Genomic DNA, 16,609 nt, shown 5'->3' on the forward strand with positions numbered 1-16,609 from the left:
GCTACCTCCTCTCTCCTCACACTCTTTTGAGTTCGATGGCTAATGATTTTCTCCCCTGTTCACTAACGGGTGCCCCTCCTCTTCCCACTGCAGCTATTCTACAAGAACGGGCAGCCTTTCCCTGCACATCGGCCTGTGGGATTAAGAGTTCACATCTCTCATGTGGAGCTAGCCGTGGAAATTCCAGTGACCCAGGAAGTCCTCCAGGAGCCCAGCTCCAACGTGGTCAAGGTGGCCTTCACTGTGCGTAGGGCTGGGCGTTATGAAATCTCAGTGAAGCTTGGTGGATTAAATGTGGCCTACAGTCCCTACTACAAGATTTTTCAGCCTGGTACATTTTTTTTCTCTTCCTTTCTCTCCTTCCCTCCCTCCTTTTTTCCCTTTTTCTTTTTCTTTGTAACCTTTCATCAATTGGAGGACATTTAGGTTTTCTCCAGTTTTTGGCTATTATGAATAAACCTACGAACATTTAGGTACAGGTTTTTGTGTGACCGTAAGTTCATTTCTTTGATATAAATGTCTAGGAATGCAGTTGCTGGGTCACATGGTAGTTACATGCTTAGTATCTTTGAGAAGCTGCCCAGCTCTCCTCCAGCGTCCCTATAGCACTTCACATCCCCAGCAGTGTGTGAATAGTCCAGCTTCTTCTCGTCCTCGGCAACGTTTGATATTGTCACCAGTGCTCATTTTAGCCATTCTGGTGAGGGTGTGGTGGTTTTCATTTGCACTTCCCTCATGGCTAGTGATGTTGAACACCTTTTCATGTGCTTATTTGCCATCTCTGTATCCTCTTTGGTGAAATGTCTTTTTATGTCTGTTGGCCATTTTCTAATTAGATTTTTTGGTTTTTTACTATTGAGTTTTGAGAGTCTTTATAAATTCTACATACTAGTCCTTTGTTAGATAAGTAGTTTGCAAATATTTTCTCTCAATCTTCAGCTTTTCTTTTTATCCTCACAACAGGGTCTTTCACAGTGCAAAAGTTTTTCATTTTGATGATGTCAGTTTATCAGTGTTTCCTTTTATAGATCATACTTTAGTGTAGGAGAGCTCTTTGAGTAGTCCTAGATCCTGAAGATTTTCTCCTTTTGTTCCCCCTAAAAGTTACATAGTTTTACATTTTATATTCTAGGTTATGATCTGTTTTTAGTTCATTTTTATGAATGAGACTTGGGTCAAGGGGTTTTTAGGTTGTTTGTTTTGTTTTATTGCACATAGCAGTTCCGTTGCTCTAGCACCATTTGTTGAAAAGGCTGTCTTTGCCCTGTTATATTGCTTTTACACCTTTGTTAAGGATGAGTTGGGCATATTTGTAGGCATCTCTTTTTGGGTTCTCTGTTATGTTCCATTGATTGATGTGTCTTTCCCTCCCCCAATACCACAGTCTTGATACTGTAGTTATATAATTAGTGTTGAAATTGGGTAAACTGCCTCTTTCCACTTCCCTCTTTTATTTCAGAATTATTTTAGGTATTGCCTTTCCATATACATTTTAGAATAATACTGTCTAAAGTTACAAAAAATCTTGCTGAGATTTTGATAAGAACTGTGTTAAACCTTTATATCATTTGGGAAGAATTGACATCTTCACTGTGCTGAGTATTCCAATTCATAAACATGGTACATCTCACCATTATTTAGACCTTTTTTGTTTCTTTTATCAGCATCTTGTTGTTTTCAATTACAAGCCTTGTATATGTTTTGTTAGATTTGCACCTGAGCATTTAGGGGGTTTTGGTTTGTTTTGCAATTGTTCAGTGCTTAGTTTTGAGGCCTGGCTCACTCATAGATTTCCACTGGGACTCTAGGCATTGTGTCTGCAACTCTCAGTGCTGTTTTCTCCAATTTCTCTTCTCATTTTGTTTAGAGCTTGCAGTGGTTAGGAATTTGTAAAAACGAGTCCCCAAAGTTTATTTGAATTAATCTCTTTGTTTTCTTTTTTTTCCTCTGCCTCTTGATGGTGGTGTTTATCCCTAGGAGTTGGGCTGGACCCAGCTCTCTAAGGACTCACTGAATGAGGAATCTTTGTTCCCTGAAAAGCACCTCTCTAAATGTTAGATTATACTGTCTTTATTCCAGGAATGGTGGTTCCTTCCAAGACAAAAATTGTGTGCCATTTTTCTACTCTTGTGTTGACCTGTGGGCAGCCACACACCCTTCAAATAGTGCCCCGAGATGAGTATGACAACCCTACCAACAATTCTACGTCCTTCAGAGACGAGCACAATTATAGTTTGTCCATTCATGAGGTAAGCAGCCTCCCCTTTCCTTCTCTGTGTGCTCCTTTCTCTGTCATTCTCACCTTTTCTAATTCACTTCCATCTCTTCTCTCCGTCTTCTTGACTTCTGTGCTGTTCTTCCTTCAACTGATAATACCCATCTCACTAGTAATTGAGACTTAGATTAGCTCATAGATAGGAAAGTTCTTTGTAAAGAATAAATTAAAATGCAAATAGGGAAAGTTATATATGTTTAGTGATATTTTGTTTTTCTCCTACAGCTTGGTCCCCAAGAAGAAGAACATACTGGTGTGTCCTTTGAGAAGTCAGTGACATCCAACAGGCAGACTTGCCAGGTGTTCTTGCGACTCACCCTGCATTCTCGCGGCTGCTTCCATGCCTGCATTTCGTATCAAAATCAACCAATCAATAACGGCGAATTTGACATTATTGTCCTAAGTGGTGAGTTGAAAGAAAAGCTGTGATTTGTTCTTTGCATGTCTGTGCTCTTCTGATGACCTCACAGACATTTGCTGTTTGAGCCAAACTTAGCTTAGAGTCCAGTGGACTAAAGGTCTAGTGGCAGGTAATTTTCTTTCTCCTCTGACTCCTACTCTAAACTTTATTCTTTATTCAACTTCAGAGAATGAGAAGAATATTGTTGAACGCAATGTGTCCACCTCAGGAGTGAGCATTTACTTTGAGGCTTATCTTTATAATGCTACCAACTGTACCAGCACACCGTGGCACCTCCCGCCCATGCACATGAGCTCTTCCCAGCGCCGGCCTTCCATGGCTGTTGAGGAGGAAGATGAAGATTCACCTTCTGAGTGTCACACACCTGAGAAGGTGAAGAAACCCAAGAAGGTGTACTGCTATGTGTCACCAAAGGTTGGAACTCCCATTCTTGCCTCAAAATCCCTGTGCCTGAGCCTGTATGTGATTGGGATTTGGGATTTGGGATTTGGGAACAAAAACCACAGAGTAATAGTGTGAGAATCAGGGAAGATCACTGACTTGGAGGGTTTCTAGGATACTAAGAGAGGCCACTTACAGTGAAGCAGCAGAGTGTGCCGCCTCTTCTGCCAGTGTTTGGTTTGGACCAGAATAAATCTCTGTCTAGTGTGTGCCGTGGAGCTTTAGGGAACCTGTGGTGTTCTGCCCTTTGAGTGCTTCTGGGAAGATTTTTTTTCAAGGCATGGCTCTTAGAGTTTTAAAGAAGGCTACTTTAACCATTTAAAGTATCTCACTAGTATAAAAAATTACTGTTTTCCCCTTGTGCCGTTTTAAAACAATTTGATCTTTCATTCTGTGATCTGTGAAACCACAATAAATGGATGTCACCATCAGGCTACAGGATTAGAACAGAGAAATTTTGGCAGAGACAAGGAGGTGAACTTCCCAAGGCCCCTGAGCTAAGAGGTGCCTTGTGTTAGGGATTTTCTTTTATTATTTGTATTTTGCTTATTCATTCAAACCTCAGAGAAATGAGACTCTTGAAACATCCCATTATATCCTTTAATCTCATAATCAAAACGACTTCTAATTCTGTTCTCCTTCAGAACACTTTTCTGTGTACCATTACCATTCATCATTTAAAAATCTAGACTTAATTTGGCCTGGGGTAATGGTAATGAGGGAACTGGTAGGGTACAGATGAAACAAGATTGGTTATGAATTGATAATTGTTGAAGCTGGTGAGGGGTTCATTATACTCTTTATTATGTGTGTGAAATTTTCTTTAATGAAGAGTTTAAAAAAAAAAAATCTGACCTACTACACATTCAGATAACAGGTTATTTTTAAAATAAAAATTATGTCATTTTTTTCCCATTTGGTAAGTGGCATAAAGAGATCGTTTTTTATTCTTACATAATGGATTTTTATGAACTTTTTGGTTTGCAACTTCACCCCACCCCCATCACCCTTCTACTCCCCATCCCTCTTCCCCGGCAAATCGTTGGTACCATTCAAATAGGGACAAAGCAGTGGGTATGGTCCACTGGTGTTCCCTGTCCATTGACTTATAAGAAGTCTGTTTGAGCAGCGCCTAGCTGAGCAGAAGATTTTAATTGTTTCTAGGTGAAATATTCTCTACTCATAAAGTGAAACCTAAGCTCAGATATTTACAAATGGGAGGAAGACTCGAGTGTTAAGATTACGAAATGTCTCTAATTGAAATTGCACTGTCGGAGTAATACTTTTAATTTGCCTATTTTGATAGGGTGATGTTATTTTTTGATTTCAGTGCTGACGTAAACTATCTTTTTTGTACATAGAGGGAAAGGTTTACCATGAGAAGTTTAGATAGGGACTCTGGTATTTGAGTTACAGTACCCAAATAGAGCCTTACTTATCACTCACTTCATTTGTTGTATGTTGGTCCTGCAGCAATTCTCAGTGAAGGAGTTCTACCTGAAGATCATTCCCTGGCGCCTTTATACCTTCCGAGTGTGCCCAGGAACCAAAGTAAGTGGAACCTTACTGAGCAGACTTCAACTCTGGAATATGTCAGCCTGTCCGTTGTTATCTCTTCATGAAATGTCATGAAGAATAGAAACAGTCTGGAAAGACAAGTGCTTACAGAAGCAGGAATTTAGAAGCAAGTCAGAATATTGTGAGAGTTCTCTTTTTCCCGTTAACTTTAGGACTAAGTTAACGGAGAGGCTGTTGGTAACTTTGCCCCCAGCTTGGTCTCCCAGTATGCTGAAGCTCTTTTAGAATCAGTGATCTCATATATTAAATTTTTAATTTTTCTGAGCTTTTGGAATCTAAAGGCAAATCACTTTCCGCCATCTAGTTTGCCTAACCTCTTCAGGTATTCAGTTGCTATTTGATATGTCTTTACTGTTTTCATCCTGCTTATATTCTTTGTTGAAAGATCTGTAGTGTTGCCTGTGATCCTTACTAAAGGCAATCTCTGTGAATCAAGTAATTTAAAATAAAATTTGAATTATAGAGCCCTGAGGTGAAAAACAAGGAGATATACTCCTGGCAGATACTCATTTGGAGAAAACAGGCTTAACTTGTTTTTGTTGGTTGGTACAGAAGGGTAGGGATGTGGGTGGTTTTTATTGGATTAGAGGGTTTTATAAATTAACTTTTTTTTCCCTTTGCTAGTTTTCATACCTTGGGCCCGACCCTGTCCATAAGCTCCTTACCCTGGTGGTGGATGATGGCATACAGCCTCCTGTGGAGCTCAGCTGTAAGGAGAGGAACATCCTCGCAGCCACTTTCATCCGTTCCCTCCATAAGAACATAGGTAAAGTTGGGCAGTGACCACAGCTACTGTGGGTGCCTGAGGGTATAGAGGTCGCCTGTGCAGATGTCTTGTAATAGGCTGTAATCATGATGAATCTTGCTCCTCAGGAGGCTCTGAGACCTTTCAGGACAAGGTGAACTTTTTCCAGCGAGAGCTTCGGCAGGTACATATGAAAAGACCACATTCCAAAGTCACCCTGAAGGTTAGCAGACATGCCTTGTTGGAATCGGTGAGTAAAGTTTCATCTCTGTTGATAGTTATCAAAGTTTCCCAACCAGAAACTTCTTTGGTATTTGGTTATATTCTTCAGGTTATCTTTTTCATGAAACCTGAATTTCTCTCCTCTCTAAACATACCTATTAAAGACTGTTCTTCTGTTTGGCCATACTAAGTTTGGGGCAGGTTTGTTGGAGGTATGTTATTGAGGAGAGAGACTGGTTGACAAATTGGCTTTAGAATCTGTACTGCACAAGTTCCTGAATAAGCTCATGGAACTCATATGCAGGGCAGGTGTAAGTAGTTGTTACAGAAGAAAGTTCTTGTTATTGAATCCCTGGAATAGAAGAGCTCTTGTTGGATTAAAAGGCAAGGATTTTTGTTGTCTCTCTGGTCTGATGGAAAAGGAACACCTGATGTGTGTCTGTCTCCACTGCACAGACACTGGCATAGTTCTTACATTCCCCAAGAATGAGAAGGCTTGGTCGCAGTCCAGAATGTGTTTGTGATGTTTGGCTCTGGTAGGTGTGACTGGAAACCCCTTTTCTCTGCTGCATTCTCCATGTGGTGTGGCTCCCTGTCTGAACCTAGCCTCGGATAAAGATGTCTAGCAAGTAGACTGTGCTTTACTGAAAACCAGGACTCCTTAGTTCTCTTGCTGACAGCTTACTAATCTGAGCCATTTTTAGCTCTTTAAGTGTTTTCTCATTAATGAGGGTTATAAAAAGAAAAACCAGCTTCAACTTTAGATGAATTAGATTATTGTTTAAAACCTTAAAACCTTACATTTCTTCTGGAGACACAGGCATTTTAAATATGGGATGGTGTTATTAAAGCTTGTTTATGAGAAATAGGTCGCCTCTGAGAACTAGTGGACAATGTCATTATTCTTGTGTTCTTGTCGTTAACACCCAAGAGATGCCAGCCAGTGTTCTGATACTTCCTTTCCCTGCTTTTCAGTCTCTGAAAGCCACTCGGAATTTTTCCATCTCAGATTGGAGCAAAAACTTTGAAGTGGTTTTCCAGGATGAAGAAGGTCAGCTTTGAAATTTCATATTCATCTTTTTAATTCTACTCCCCATTCCTGTTCTCTTTCTTACCCTCTCTCCCCAAAAAACAAAACCCCCTTAAACACATCTCAGCTTCTTTTTCCAAGGGAAAAAAATCACGAGTCAGGATAAAAAGGGTGGTGTTTACAGGCTGGATGATTTGGTGGATCTCATAGAGTGCAGACATACAGGGATTTGAAGGGAGAGTTCTATGAGTTTGAAGCAGAAGGGCAAACTTTTAATCTTTTTAGAACTAAGAAAAATGTCCATTTCCTGGGATCTCTTATCTCCTGTATTTCCACAATAGGGGAAATAGTGACCTTTAATCCTATAGAAGGGTGGGATTTCAAAATAAGTCCCCAGTTTAGGTGGGTTGGAAGGGGGAAGCACTAAGGTAGTGGAATGGAGGAAGTGTGGAGAGTAGAAAATAATGAGTTAATTAACAAACATGATAAAAGGTAGCAGGCCAGAGTCACTTTTTATTTTTATTATGCTTTTCAGCTCTGGACTGGGGAGGGCCTCGCCGGGAATGGTTTGAGCTAATCTGCAAAGCACTATTTGATACCACCAACCAGCTCTTCACCCGATTCAGTGACAACAACCAAGCATTAGTGAGTCTGTGACTTCCCTGTAGATGGGTGGGTGTAGATTATGTTATAATGCAATAGACTGACAAGGGTTTAAGGTTAATAACCTGTCTTGGGAATCTGACAACCTGTGCCGTTCTTAATTTTGATACCTATAATATGAACTAATCGGATTGCCTCCCTCTGCTTTGCCTTCATTATTTCATCTCTAGAATAAGAGAAAATGCAGACAGATGAATATTTTACTAAAAAGCATTATAATGCAATGGCTATTTTACTAATTATAATAATAATTAATCCATTTTCTCAAAACATACCTGAAGCTATTGAATTCTGTACTGGACCTTTGACTAGGCAGAGGTGTCAGGAGTAGAGAAGTAGACTGGCTGAAAGAAGTTCTGGTTTAGGGAGAAGGCTCACATCATCTACTGATTCACTTCCATGTCAGCCAGATGAGGCCTCAAGCTTCATTAAGGTTCTTCAGCCTAGTGTAAGTCCACCTTTGCCCCTCACCCTCCCGTCACTCTGGATTACTCAGTAGTGGCCACCAAAAGGCCAATACCGTTTGGATGGGCTCTTTGATCGAATCCTGAAATTGCTCCCTTGGAATGGATTTGGAGGGAGGGTCTTTCCAGAACTAGGCTTGAAGAAAAATGGCCCAGAGCCTTTTAATGTCTGTCCTTGGCAGGTGCATCCCAACCCTAATCGCCCTGCTCACCTGCGCTTGAAGATGTACGAGTTTGCGGGGCGGCTCGTGGGCAAGTGCCTCTATGAGTCCTCTCTAGGAGGAGCCTACAAGCAGTTGGTCCGTGCTCGCTTCACCCGCTCTTTCTTGGCCCAAATCATAGGATTACGTATGCATTACAAGGTAATGTCTGAGGTGTGTCTTTTCTACTAAGGCCGCTGGCCATTAACTCTGGAGTCTCTCTGCTCTGAGCTAATTCTTCTTAAGGTTGAAGGGGTAATTGGTCCCAAGCAGTTATAATTTCATTTCTGGGTAAGAGTCGTATGTTCTATTCTGTCTCTTTCTGTCTCCTTAGTACTTTGAAACAGATGACCCAGAATTCTACAAATCTAAAGTTTGTTTCATCCTCAACAATGACATGAGTGAGATGGAGCTGGTCTTTGCAGAAGAGAAATATAACAAATCAGGCCAATTGGATAAGGTGAGAAAGAGGACCAGAGCCTATGGGTCCCATGATTCCCACCCTCTTCCAGAGCAGTGCTGTCTAATAGAACTTTCTGCAATAATGGAAATGTTCTCTATTTGTGCTGTATGTTGAGCACCCCAAATGTGGCTAGTATGACCAAATAACTGAATTTCTCATTTTTAAATTTTCATTTACTTAAATGTAAATAACCGCCTGTGGCTAGTGGCAGCCACATTGGGGAGCGTAGCTTCAGGGCATTGCATCGCACACTTTATGATCTTGGCCCATGTAAATGGAACAAAAGACACATGGGCCCATTTCTCCCACTTGTTCTACTTTCCAGTAGAAAAAGAACTTAGTGATATGAAGTGTCTGTCACTGCACAAGGAGCTTTGGAAGGGATAGAAGTGTCTATCTCAACTAGTTAGTGGTGGTAACTCTTATTTTAACACTGTACCTATATATTTTTAAACCTTTTATTACAAAATTATCTAAGCCCAGCCGGGCATGGCTCAATGGTTGAGCATCGACCTAGGATCCAGGAGATTGTGCTTCGATTCCCGTTCAGGGCACATGCCCGGGTTTCGGGCTCGATCCCCAGTGGGGGGCGTGCAGGAGGCAGCCCATCAATGACTCTCTCATCATTAATGTTTCTCTCTCTCTCTTCCTCTCCCTTCCTCTCTCTGAAAAAAATAAAGACATATTAAAAACAAAATGAAACAAACAAAAAACAACAACAAAATTATCCAAAAGTATTTCTGATGCAAATGTAGTTCTGTCTATCAAATGATAAAGGGGAAGCTAAAGTCGCAATAACATACAATTGAAAACAAAATAGCAATGACTGAGAAACTGTGACCACTGATTGATACCATTGTACTGATCATCACATATCCTTTGTGACCATTGTGGGACTGTAAGGGAAGGATGTGTAAGGGAACAGCCATTCCCATCTTAGAACTTCTGAGACCTAAAAAGACTTCAGTACTTATCTGGCTTTATTTATTCTCAAGTGGCTCAGGGGTTTAAGAGAAGAGGTCAGTGATGGTTTAATTTCGGATCATGGAGACATTAAAATATTACAAACCTGTTTGACCAGGTCAGAGAAGACTCCCTCAGATACCCACTTCAGAAATAGCTAGTAGAAGACAGCAATAGTGGTAGGAACCCTGAAGCTTAGTAACTGTATAAAACCAAGTGTGTTAAACTGAATGTGAAGCAGAAACTTCCAACTGTGATGGACCTCATTAATGCTGTGTTTGTGGAACATACTGGGCAGATATCCTCTTACAAACTCTCATCCACAGCCTCTCCCTGTCTGTCTTTTGCATCTTATTTTAGGTTATAGAACTCATGACAGGTGGAGCTCAAACCCCAGTCACCAATGCTAATAAAATCTTCTATTTAAATTTGCTGGCCCAATATCGGCTGGCCAGTCAAGTGAAAGAGGAGGTGGAACATTTCCTGAAAGGTGAGACTCTGTCTGCTCTTAGCTTTAAGATGGAAATACCTGTATCCATGGTGTGGGTATGGTTTTAACTGGACTACTTTGTTTCAGGCCTGAATGAGTTGGTCCCGGAGAACCTTTTGGCTATTTTTGATGAAAATGAGCTTGAGGTAAGTGCTTACAATCACAAACCCCCAGTCTTGACCCAGTGTTTACCTTGCCCACAGAAACTAGCTTATTGCATCTTCTGGTTTGAGATGTGGTAGGAAAGCCCTTTGTGCAAGGTTGACTTCACTTTTACCTTCTTCCCATTGCATTGGCCCGTTTTTCAGCTTTTAGAACGTTAGAATGTGAAAATTAGAAACCAGCAAGCAACTAATCATTTTTGAAGAGAATAATTACTATTCACTTATTTATCAAATATTATTGATACTGGTTGAGTACTAAAGAATTGGTATCATGTACAGTCTTTGACGTTTAAAGGTGACTTAAGGGAATAATGTAATTTATTTGTTCAGGCACTATTATTGAGTGCCTCCTGTATGCCGCATGCGTTCAAAGCACTAGGGAGATAGCAATGAATGAAACAGCCCTGCCCTCATGGAGCTACGTTCCAGTGAAGGAGACATATTTCAAAGTTTGGGGCCACAATGCTATACAGTTAATATATTCTTATTTCAGATCCTCTACCAACCAAAAAATGGCTCTAAGATGGTAAATGCCATTCTATAAGTAGCACAGTAGGAGTTCTTATCAGGTGTAGACAAAACCTAAAATCAGTTTGTTTTTACCTGCTGCTCACAGATGATACATATAATGCAATTTATTAGTTTCAACTTTCCGTAGCTCTTAAGAGGAGTGTGTTCTTGCGGACTGTTTCCTGTATGGAGAAAGTTTTTCTTTAAAAATGAAAAACCAAGAAAGTTTAGGTGGTCTTGTTTTTATTTTTATAAACTGAACTGTTTTAGAGAACAAGACTCAAAGTCTTGTGCAATTTTTGTCACATTTTGTCCCCTTAAATATGAAATCTAAACAAAGTGAACTCTCCATCTCAGCTTAAAGTGTCCGATAGAAACCTAGTGCTGTTATTTTTTTGGGCTGAGGAATAGCTACTGGTGTATTTTGTTTTTATCACGAAGCAAAGCATTTATAACAATTTGTAAAAGTGAGTAGGAAGGAAGGACACTGTCTCTTACAGTTGCTCTTGGTTGCTCATTAGCTTAACAAGTTCTTTCTGAAGGAGCTGAGGCTCCGAGGCTTAATTTGAGCCTTTCTTGTCTCTTGATTAGGACGTATCATCCTTATAGCTATTGGATGAGTACTCACAGTCTGTGCAGTAAGGTGCAGGATCCTGAACCAGACCAAGACATGAACGAGATGTTGAGGGTGCTGATCTCATTAATGTTCTTATTTTTTGGCATGCTTTTAAATTTATCTGATTAAATAGGGGCAGGGCTGAAGGGAAGGAAGGTGGTATAAGTTCAGTCCACGAAAGGATGGATCCTGGAGAAAAGGAAAGGCCATCTGAAAGATTTATCAATGGGGCTGGGGGTCTTCATCAAAGGGAAAGGGCCTGCTTTTCTCCCTGGTATTTCCAGGCTATGTCCAGAGAAGACTGTCAGATAGCTACTTAGTTCCCTTTTTGTAATTAGGTGTGCACATCAGAAATGCTTGGGGAACTTTTTCAAAATATATAAGCTCGTAATCCACTCCTAGAGACTCTGATTCAATAGGTTTAGGATAAGGCCACAGGCATCTATATCTTTTTTAAAGTGCTGTGTGATTTGCCCTGGCTGGTGTGGCTCAGTTGGCTGATAGTCATCTATGCACCTAAAGGTAGCCGATTTGATTCCTGATCAGGAATCAGATACTCAGGTTATGGGTTTGATCATGGTTGGGGCATGTGCTGGAGGCAACCAGTTGATGTGTCTCTCTCACATCCATGTTTCTCTCTTTCTCTCTCTCAAAAGTCAATTTAAAAAAGCCCGGCCGGCATGGCTCAGCAGTTGAACATTCGCCTATGAACCAGGAGATCGCTGTTCGATTCCTGCTCAGGGCACATGCCCAGGGTTGCGGGCTCGATCCCCAGTAGGGGGTGTGCAGGAGGCAGCCGATCAATGACTCTCTGATCACTGATGTTTCTGTCTCCCTCTCCCTCTCCCTCCCTGTCTCTGAAATCAATAAAAGATATATTTAAAAACAACAAAAAACTGCATAAAAAAAAAAGGCTGTATGATTTTTTACCGCACTGGTTACGAACCATTGGCCTATTATAATTGATTTTCCTAAAGCTGTATTTTGGCATTGTGACCTCACCTTTTGTCTTTTTCCTGGTGTTTTCTTTATTCCACATTTTTGCATATTAACAGAGGTAATTGACCTTATGCTGGGTCTTTCTCCCTCTGACTGTCCTAGTAACACCTGACTATCTTCTCCAGCTGCTGATGTGTGGGACTGGAGACATTAGTGTGTCTGACTTCAAAGCTCATGCAATGGTCGTTGGTGGCTCATGGCATTTCAGAGAAAAGGTAAGTGGGCCAAATATATTTTAGTTGGGTTTGTGCCATGTTGTAAAGAAGGTTTCAGAAGACAAAAGTTGAAGCCCTGGCCTGATGGCTCAATTGGTTGGAGCATTGTCCCATGTGCCAAATGGTTGTGGGTTCCATCCCTGGTCAGGGTGTATACAGGAAGCTCATACCAATATTTCTCTCCACCCCCCCCCCCCCAAACATATCCTCAGGTGACGATTAAAAATGAAAAGTTGAGGAGTCAGAAAAGCAGACATATCAGCTGGGGAAAATGATATATGTGGGAAAGGCAGGTGGTGGTTTAGGCAAAAGGGAGCCCTGGTCTCTCTTGGCTATCATGCTGACTGCCACAGAAGCAGTGCATGGGAAAGTCAAAGAAAGAGAACCAAGCAGTCGACGACTTCCCTCCTGACTGTGACAATGCAAACTCCTAAAGAGTTTGTGAATTCTAACCATTCCTACCCATGTCCTCATAGAATGGTTACTGGGCCACACCCCCTCTTTGGGGTATCCTATTGCTTCCCTGCCCCAGGGTCAAATCCTGAGCTGCATATTGGTATGACCCCAGCCTTGTGCCCTCCCTGCCAGGTCATGAGGTGGTTTTGGACGGTGGTTTCCAGTTTGACCCAGGAGGAGTTGGCTCGGCTGCTTCAGTTCACTACAGGCTCCTCTCAGCTACCACCCGGAGGCTTTGCTGCGCTCTGTCCCTCATTCCAGATTATTGCTGCTCCGACCCACAGCACGCTCCCAACCGCCCACACATGGTAGGTGTCTGATTGCCCAGTGCATGCTCTCCTGGGGGATTATCTTTCCAGCCTTTGCAGTGTTTCTGAGTTAATCCCTTCTCATTTTGCCCTTCCAGTTTTAACCAGCTGTGCCTCCCTACGTACGACTCGTATGAAGAGGTGCATAGGATGCTGCAGCTGGCCATCAGCGAGGGCTGTGAGGGCTTTGGCATGCTCTGACCACTCTCCTGCCATCCTCTTGGCTCCCGTGCTTTCTGGAGTATCTGGGTGCACGCAACAGACATCATAACCACTGATACTAACATGACACTTAACCATCAACCAGAAGCTGCTGCATGCACCCCAGTGTCTGGACTATTTTGTCACCTACAAGCCTTGTCCTTCCTTCGCCCTCTCCCTGCCCCATTGTCCCCCCCACCGCCCCAGCCACTTTGGCATGGTACGTAATCTGAGCTACTTGTTCAGTCACGAGAAGAGGACCGTGCTGCTATAATTCCACTTGGCTCTTAGAAGATCTCAGTAGCAGGAGCTGCCTCATTAGCTGAAGGAGATTACACAAAGGGCTCAGCTCTCATTGGGAAGCTGGTGTCCTCGCCTTGCTCAACCTCCTCTGCTTATGCTCCTTCGAGGTCCTTCTGGGCCCTCATTACTTGACCTGAGGTCTGTGAGTCCTTCTTGTAGGCAGGGTTATTGCCTCTTTTCATCAGCAGCCAGGAGAAGCACAGACAGGAAGTGGCCCACATGCTCTGTCTTTGGTTTTGTCTCTCTGCACAATGGCAGGCATAGGCGGTGCCACTGGACTACCTCTAATGGGGGCTGAGAGCACAAAAGGATCTTTTTGTGTGGTGGCTGAACTGGAAAAGGAGCTTTCCCTGCAGGTGTTTCTGGAAATGGTCATTAATCTCTAAAGAAGAACTCTAAGCTTTTTCTTGAGTTTGAGCCAGTGAGAAGAAGACCTAAGCATGTGAAAGATAGCTGGGCTATGGCCTCAGTGCTGAATCTGATCTTATGTAAGGTTTGGGGCACATCTAGGCACATGGCTGGCTTGAAGACTACTGATGCTTGTCCCTGAGTTTGTTCTTCACACTGGAGCGTGGCTGGGCCTGGCCACCTACCTCCGAGTTATGCAGTCTGCTAATAGCTGGGGATTCTTTTGCTTTCTACTGAAGAACATTTTGGAGCAAGGGACTGGGACCGTAAGACTAGAATGCCAGTGATCCCTGCTTCTCTCTCTGGTGTTCTCTGGCCCCACTGAGGCAAGGGAAAAGGGACCTGTAGTTTAAGGCTTATCACTGGTCCTTGGGGTCAGGACACGGATCAGATAGAGGAGATCTGTCAGGCAGTAAACACCTAGCTGTCCCAGTTACTTCCCTTTATTCCATCAGTTACCAGCAGGGGAACTAAGAAGGGAGGGAGATATATTAGGTTCACTATTACGTGATGATGGAAGAGAACCTGCTGCTGTCTCTTGGATTATGGCAACATCCCTTTCCATTACGATTTGAATGAAAACATTTCCAAGACTCAAAATCTCACCAACTATCCAAAATTTCTGTTTTTAAGAAGGCTTTGCTGTAAGCCACCATTCCCAGTGGGGCGCTCAACTCTGAGACTATTACAAGCCATCTTTATTGCCAAAACCAGCAAGTACACAGAGTCCAGAGAGGAGGCAGGACTTGTGGCATTGCCTTGGCCTCCTGGAAGCAAGTCTGAGCCCTTCTGTTCCCAGGGATCACAAGGAACAAGCCTTCCTGAGCTGCTGCTGTTCCTGCCTGACCTCACTCCTTCGCAGTTGTCATTTGTCCTTGGTGTGGGTGCTGACCTCACTCATTCTTGGGGTCCAGGATCCATCATCAGGGCCTCTACACCACAGGGTCCTCCATGCCACACGGTCACTGCTCTCCTCAGGGACCAGGACAAGGTGCTGCTGCTTGCCCCAGTGTTTCCCACGGGATGTGTAAAGGCAAGCTTGGTCATCACCCTGGGAAACACGATGCTGCCCCCTCCGGCCCAGAGAGGAGTTTCCAGCAGGGGGCACTTGGGCTGGCTCTGTTGTCTTTGGCAGTTATTCCTCTTCTGGATTCTGCTTTCTCCCTTCCAGCAGCCCTCCACAGACTGATGCTGGAGCTCTATTTGATTTTCTTGGCTAGACCTGTCATTTTAAGCTCTAGTCATAGCACTTCTCAAAGCGCCCTGGGCACCACTGCCGCCCAGCAGGGGCAGCTGTGTCCCTGTGGTGGTCCTGGGCCCCAGGGCCTTTGTTTAACAAAACCCTTTGGTACTGTTGTGGTTTTCTATTCTTCCAGTTTACTCTCTCTCCTAACTCTGTTCAAATGTATCGTTGCTTTTTTTGGCCTTTCTTTTACCTTCTCTTTCTAATCCTGCTTTGGTACTAGACAGTGTGGGGAAAGGTACAGAATGTCAGAGAAAAGGACTAGTGTCTGTTACTTTTTGGGCAATTTTCTATTCATGTTTCTTATTTTGGCCACTTCTTTATTTATGTCCTTGTGGCCCAGGTACTTTGGGGTCAGCTAACCTCCTGGCCTTTCAGTGTCTCTGAAGGAGACCAGACACCAACTGAACACCAAGGAGAACATTGGCATGTTTCTAGAACTTCAGTGGAGACCAAGCCCTGCTGCAAATTTGTCAGGCCAGGCAAAAGGGCCAGACAGTTGCAGTGATTGTGTAAATATTTTGTACAGTAAATAAATAAATGTTTAAAAGGACTAAGGAGTAGAAATGTTTTTTGCATTTTCCCAGGAATTCCTTCAGAAGCAGGCAGCTCAGGGTAGAATGTGCACTGGGAGCCTTGGCTTATCCCAGGCCTCTTGCCCTTTCACCCTTCCCTGATTGCTGTCCATGGTGCCAAGCAGGGGCACTGTCATTGCACAGATAACCAATGGGCGGGACAAGTGCTTGTGCAGTTTGACAAGAGCAGAGGATGTCTGTTCTCATCAGTCTTTTAAACAATAATTTGTTATAGTTTTACTACATAAGAAACCAGTGTAGAAAATTTGGAAATAAAAAATGCAAGGGATAAATCACCTGCCATCCAGAGGTAACCACTATAAACACTTTATGTATCCTGATTTGCATATAATCACATTTATTTCCCAACATCCCCCCACTCCACCCCCTCCCACAAGTGCTCTGGGTGTGGCAAACAAAATCACAGCTCCTCAGAATTGGCAGGTGGTACCAATTCTTTTCCAACCAAAGATAAGCTTGGCAGAGAAAACCAGGCCTGATTTGGGTCTAGAAAGAAAAGTATTAGGGACCCTGGCTTTCTAAGAGAAGTAACATGGTGTCTTGTACAGTGGTTTCCAATATGGAAAATCAAAATCTCATTTGGAATTCTTTTTAAAATACAGATTTTTGCCCCTATCCCCAGCCCCAATGAATTG

General features: G+C 42.7%; 1 protein-coding gene across 3 annotated transcripts in view; it reads left to right on the forward strand.

Annotated features, from left to right (window-relative positions):
* AREL1 (apoptosis resistant E3 ubiquitin protein ligase 1) overlaps positions 1-15,931 on the forward strand; it is a 34,382-nt gene extending 18,451 nt beyond the window's left edge. For 2 of the 3 annotated variants that reach the window (XM_016208671.2, XM_016208672.2), the window contains exons 5-20: positions 94-331; positions 2,080-2,249; positions 2,501-2,681; positions 2,863-3,110; positions 4,611-4,688; positions 5,340-5,481; positions 5,589-5,710; positions 6,658-6,733; positions 7,248-7,357; positions 8,022-8,201; positions 8,374-8,499; positions 9,826-9,955; positions 10,043-10,101; positions 12,370-12,459; positions 13,048-13,223; positions 13,322-15,931. In XM_016208671.2, the coding sequence (XP_016064157.1) occupies positions 94-331; positions 2,080-2,249; positions 2,501-2,681; positions 2,863-3,110; positions 4,611-4,688; positions 5,340-5,481; positions 5,589-5,710; positions 6,658-6,733; positions 7,248-7,357; positions 8,022-8,201; positions 8,374-8,499; positions 9,826-9,955; positions 10,043-10,101; positions 12,370-12,459; positions 13,048-13,223; positions 13,322-13,424 (2,229 nt within the window). In that variant the 3' untranslated portion in view covers positions 13,425-15,931. The remainder of the gene's footprint in view (positions 1-93; positions 332-2,079; positions 2,250-2,500; positions 2,682-2,862; positions 3,111-4,610; positions 4,689-5,339; positions 5,482-5,588; positions 5,711-6,657; positions 6,734-7,247; positions 7,358-8,021; positions 8,202-8,373; positions 8,500-9,825; positions 9,956-10,042; positions 10,102-12,369; positions 12,460-13,047; positions 13,224-13,321) is intronic. The other variant, XM_016208673.2, reaches the window with a different exon arrangement.
* Positions 15,932-16,609: the final 678 nt, after the last annotated feature.

The sequence above is a fragment of the Miniopterus natalensis genome, chromosome 1, assembly GCF_054644295.1.
Source record: "Miniopterus natalensis isolate mMinNat1 chromosome 1, mMinNat1.hap1, whole genome shotgun sequence".
In the NCBI taxonomy this organism is placed as follows: domain Eukaryota; kingdom Metazoa; phylum Chordata; class Mammalia; order Chiroptera; family Miniopteridae; genus Miniopterus; species Miniopterus natalensis.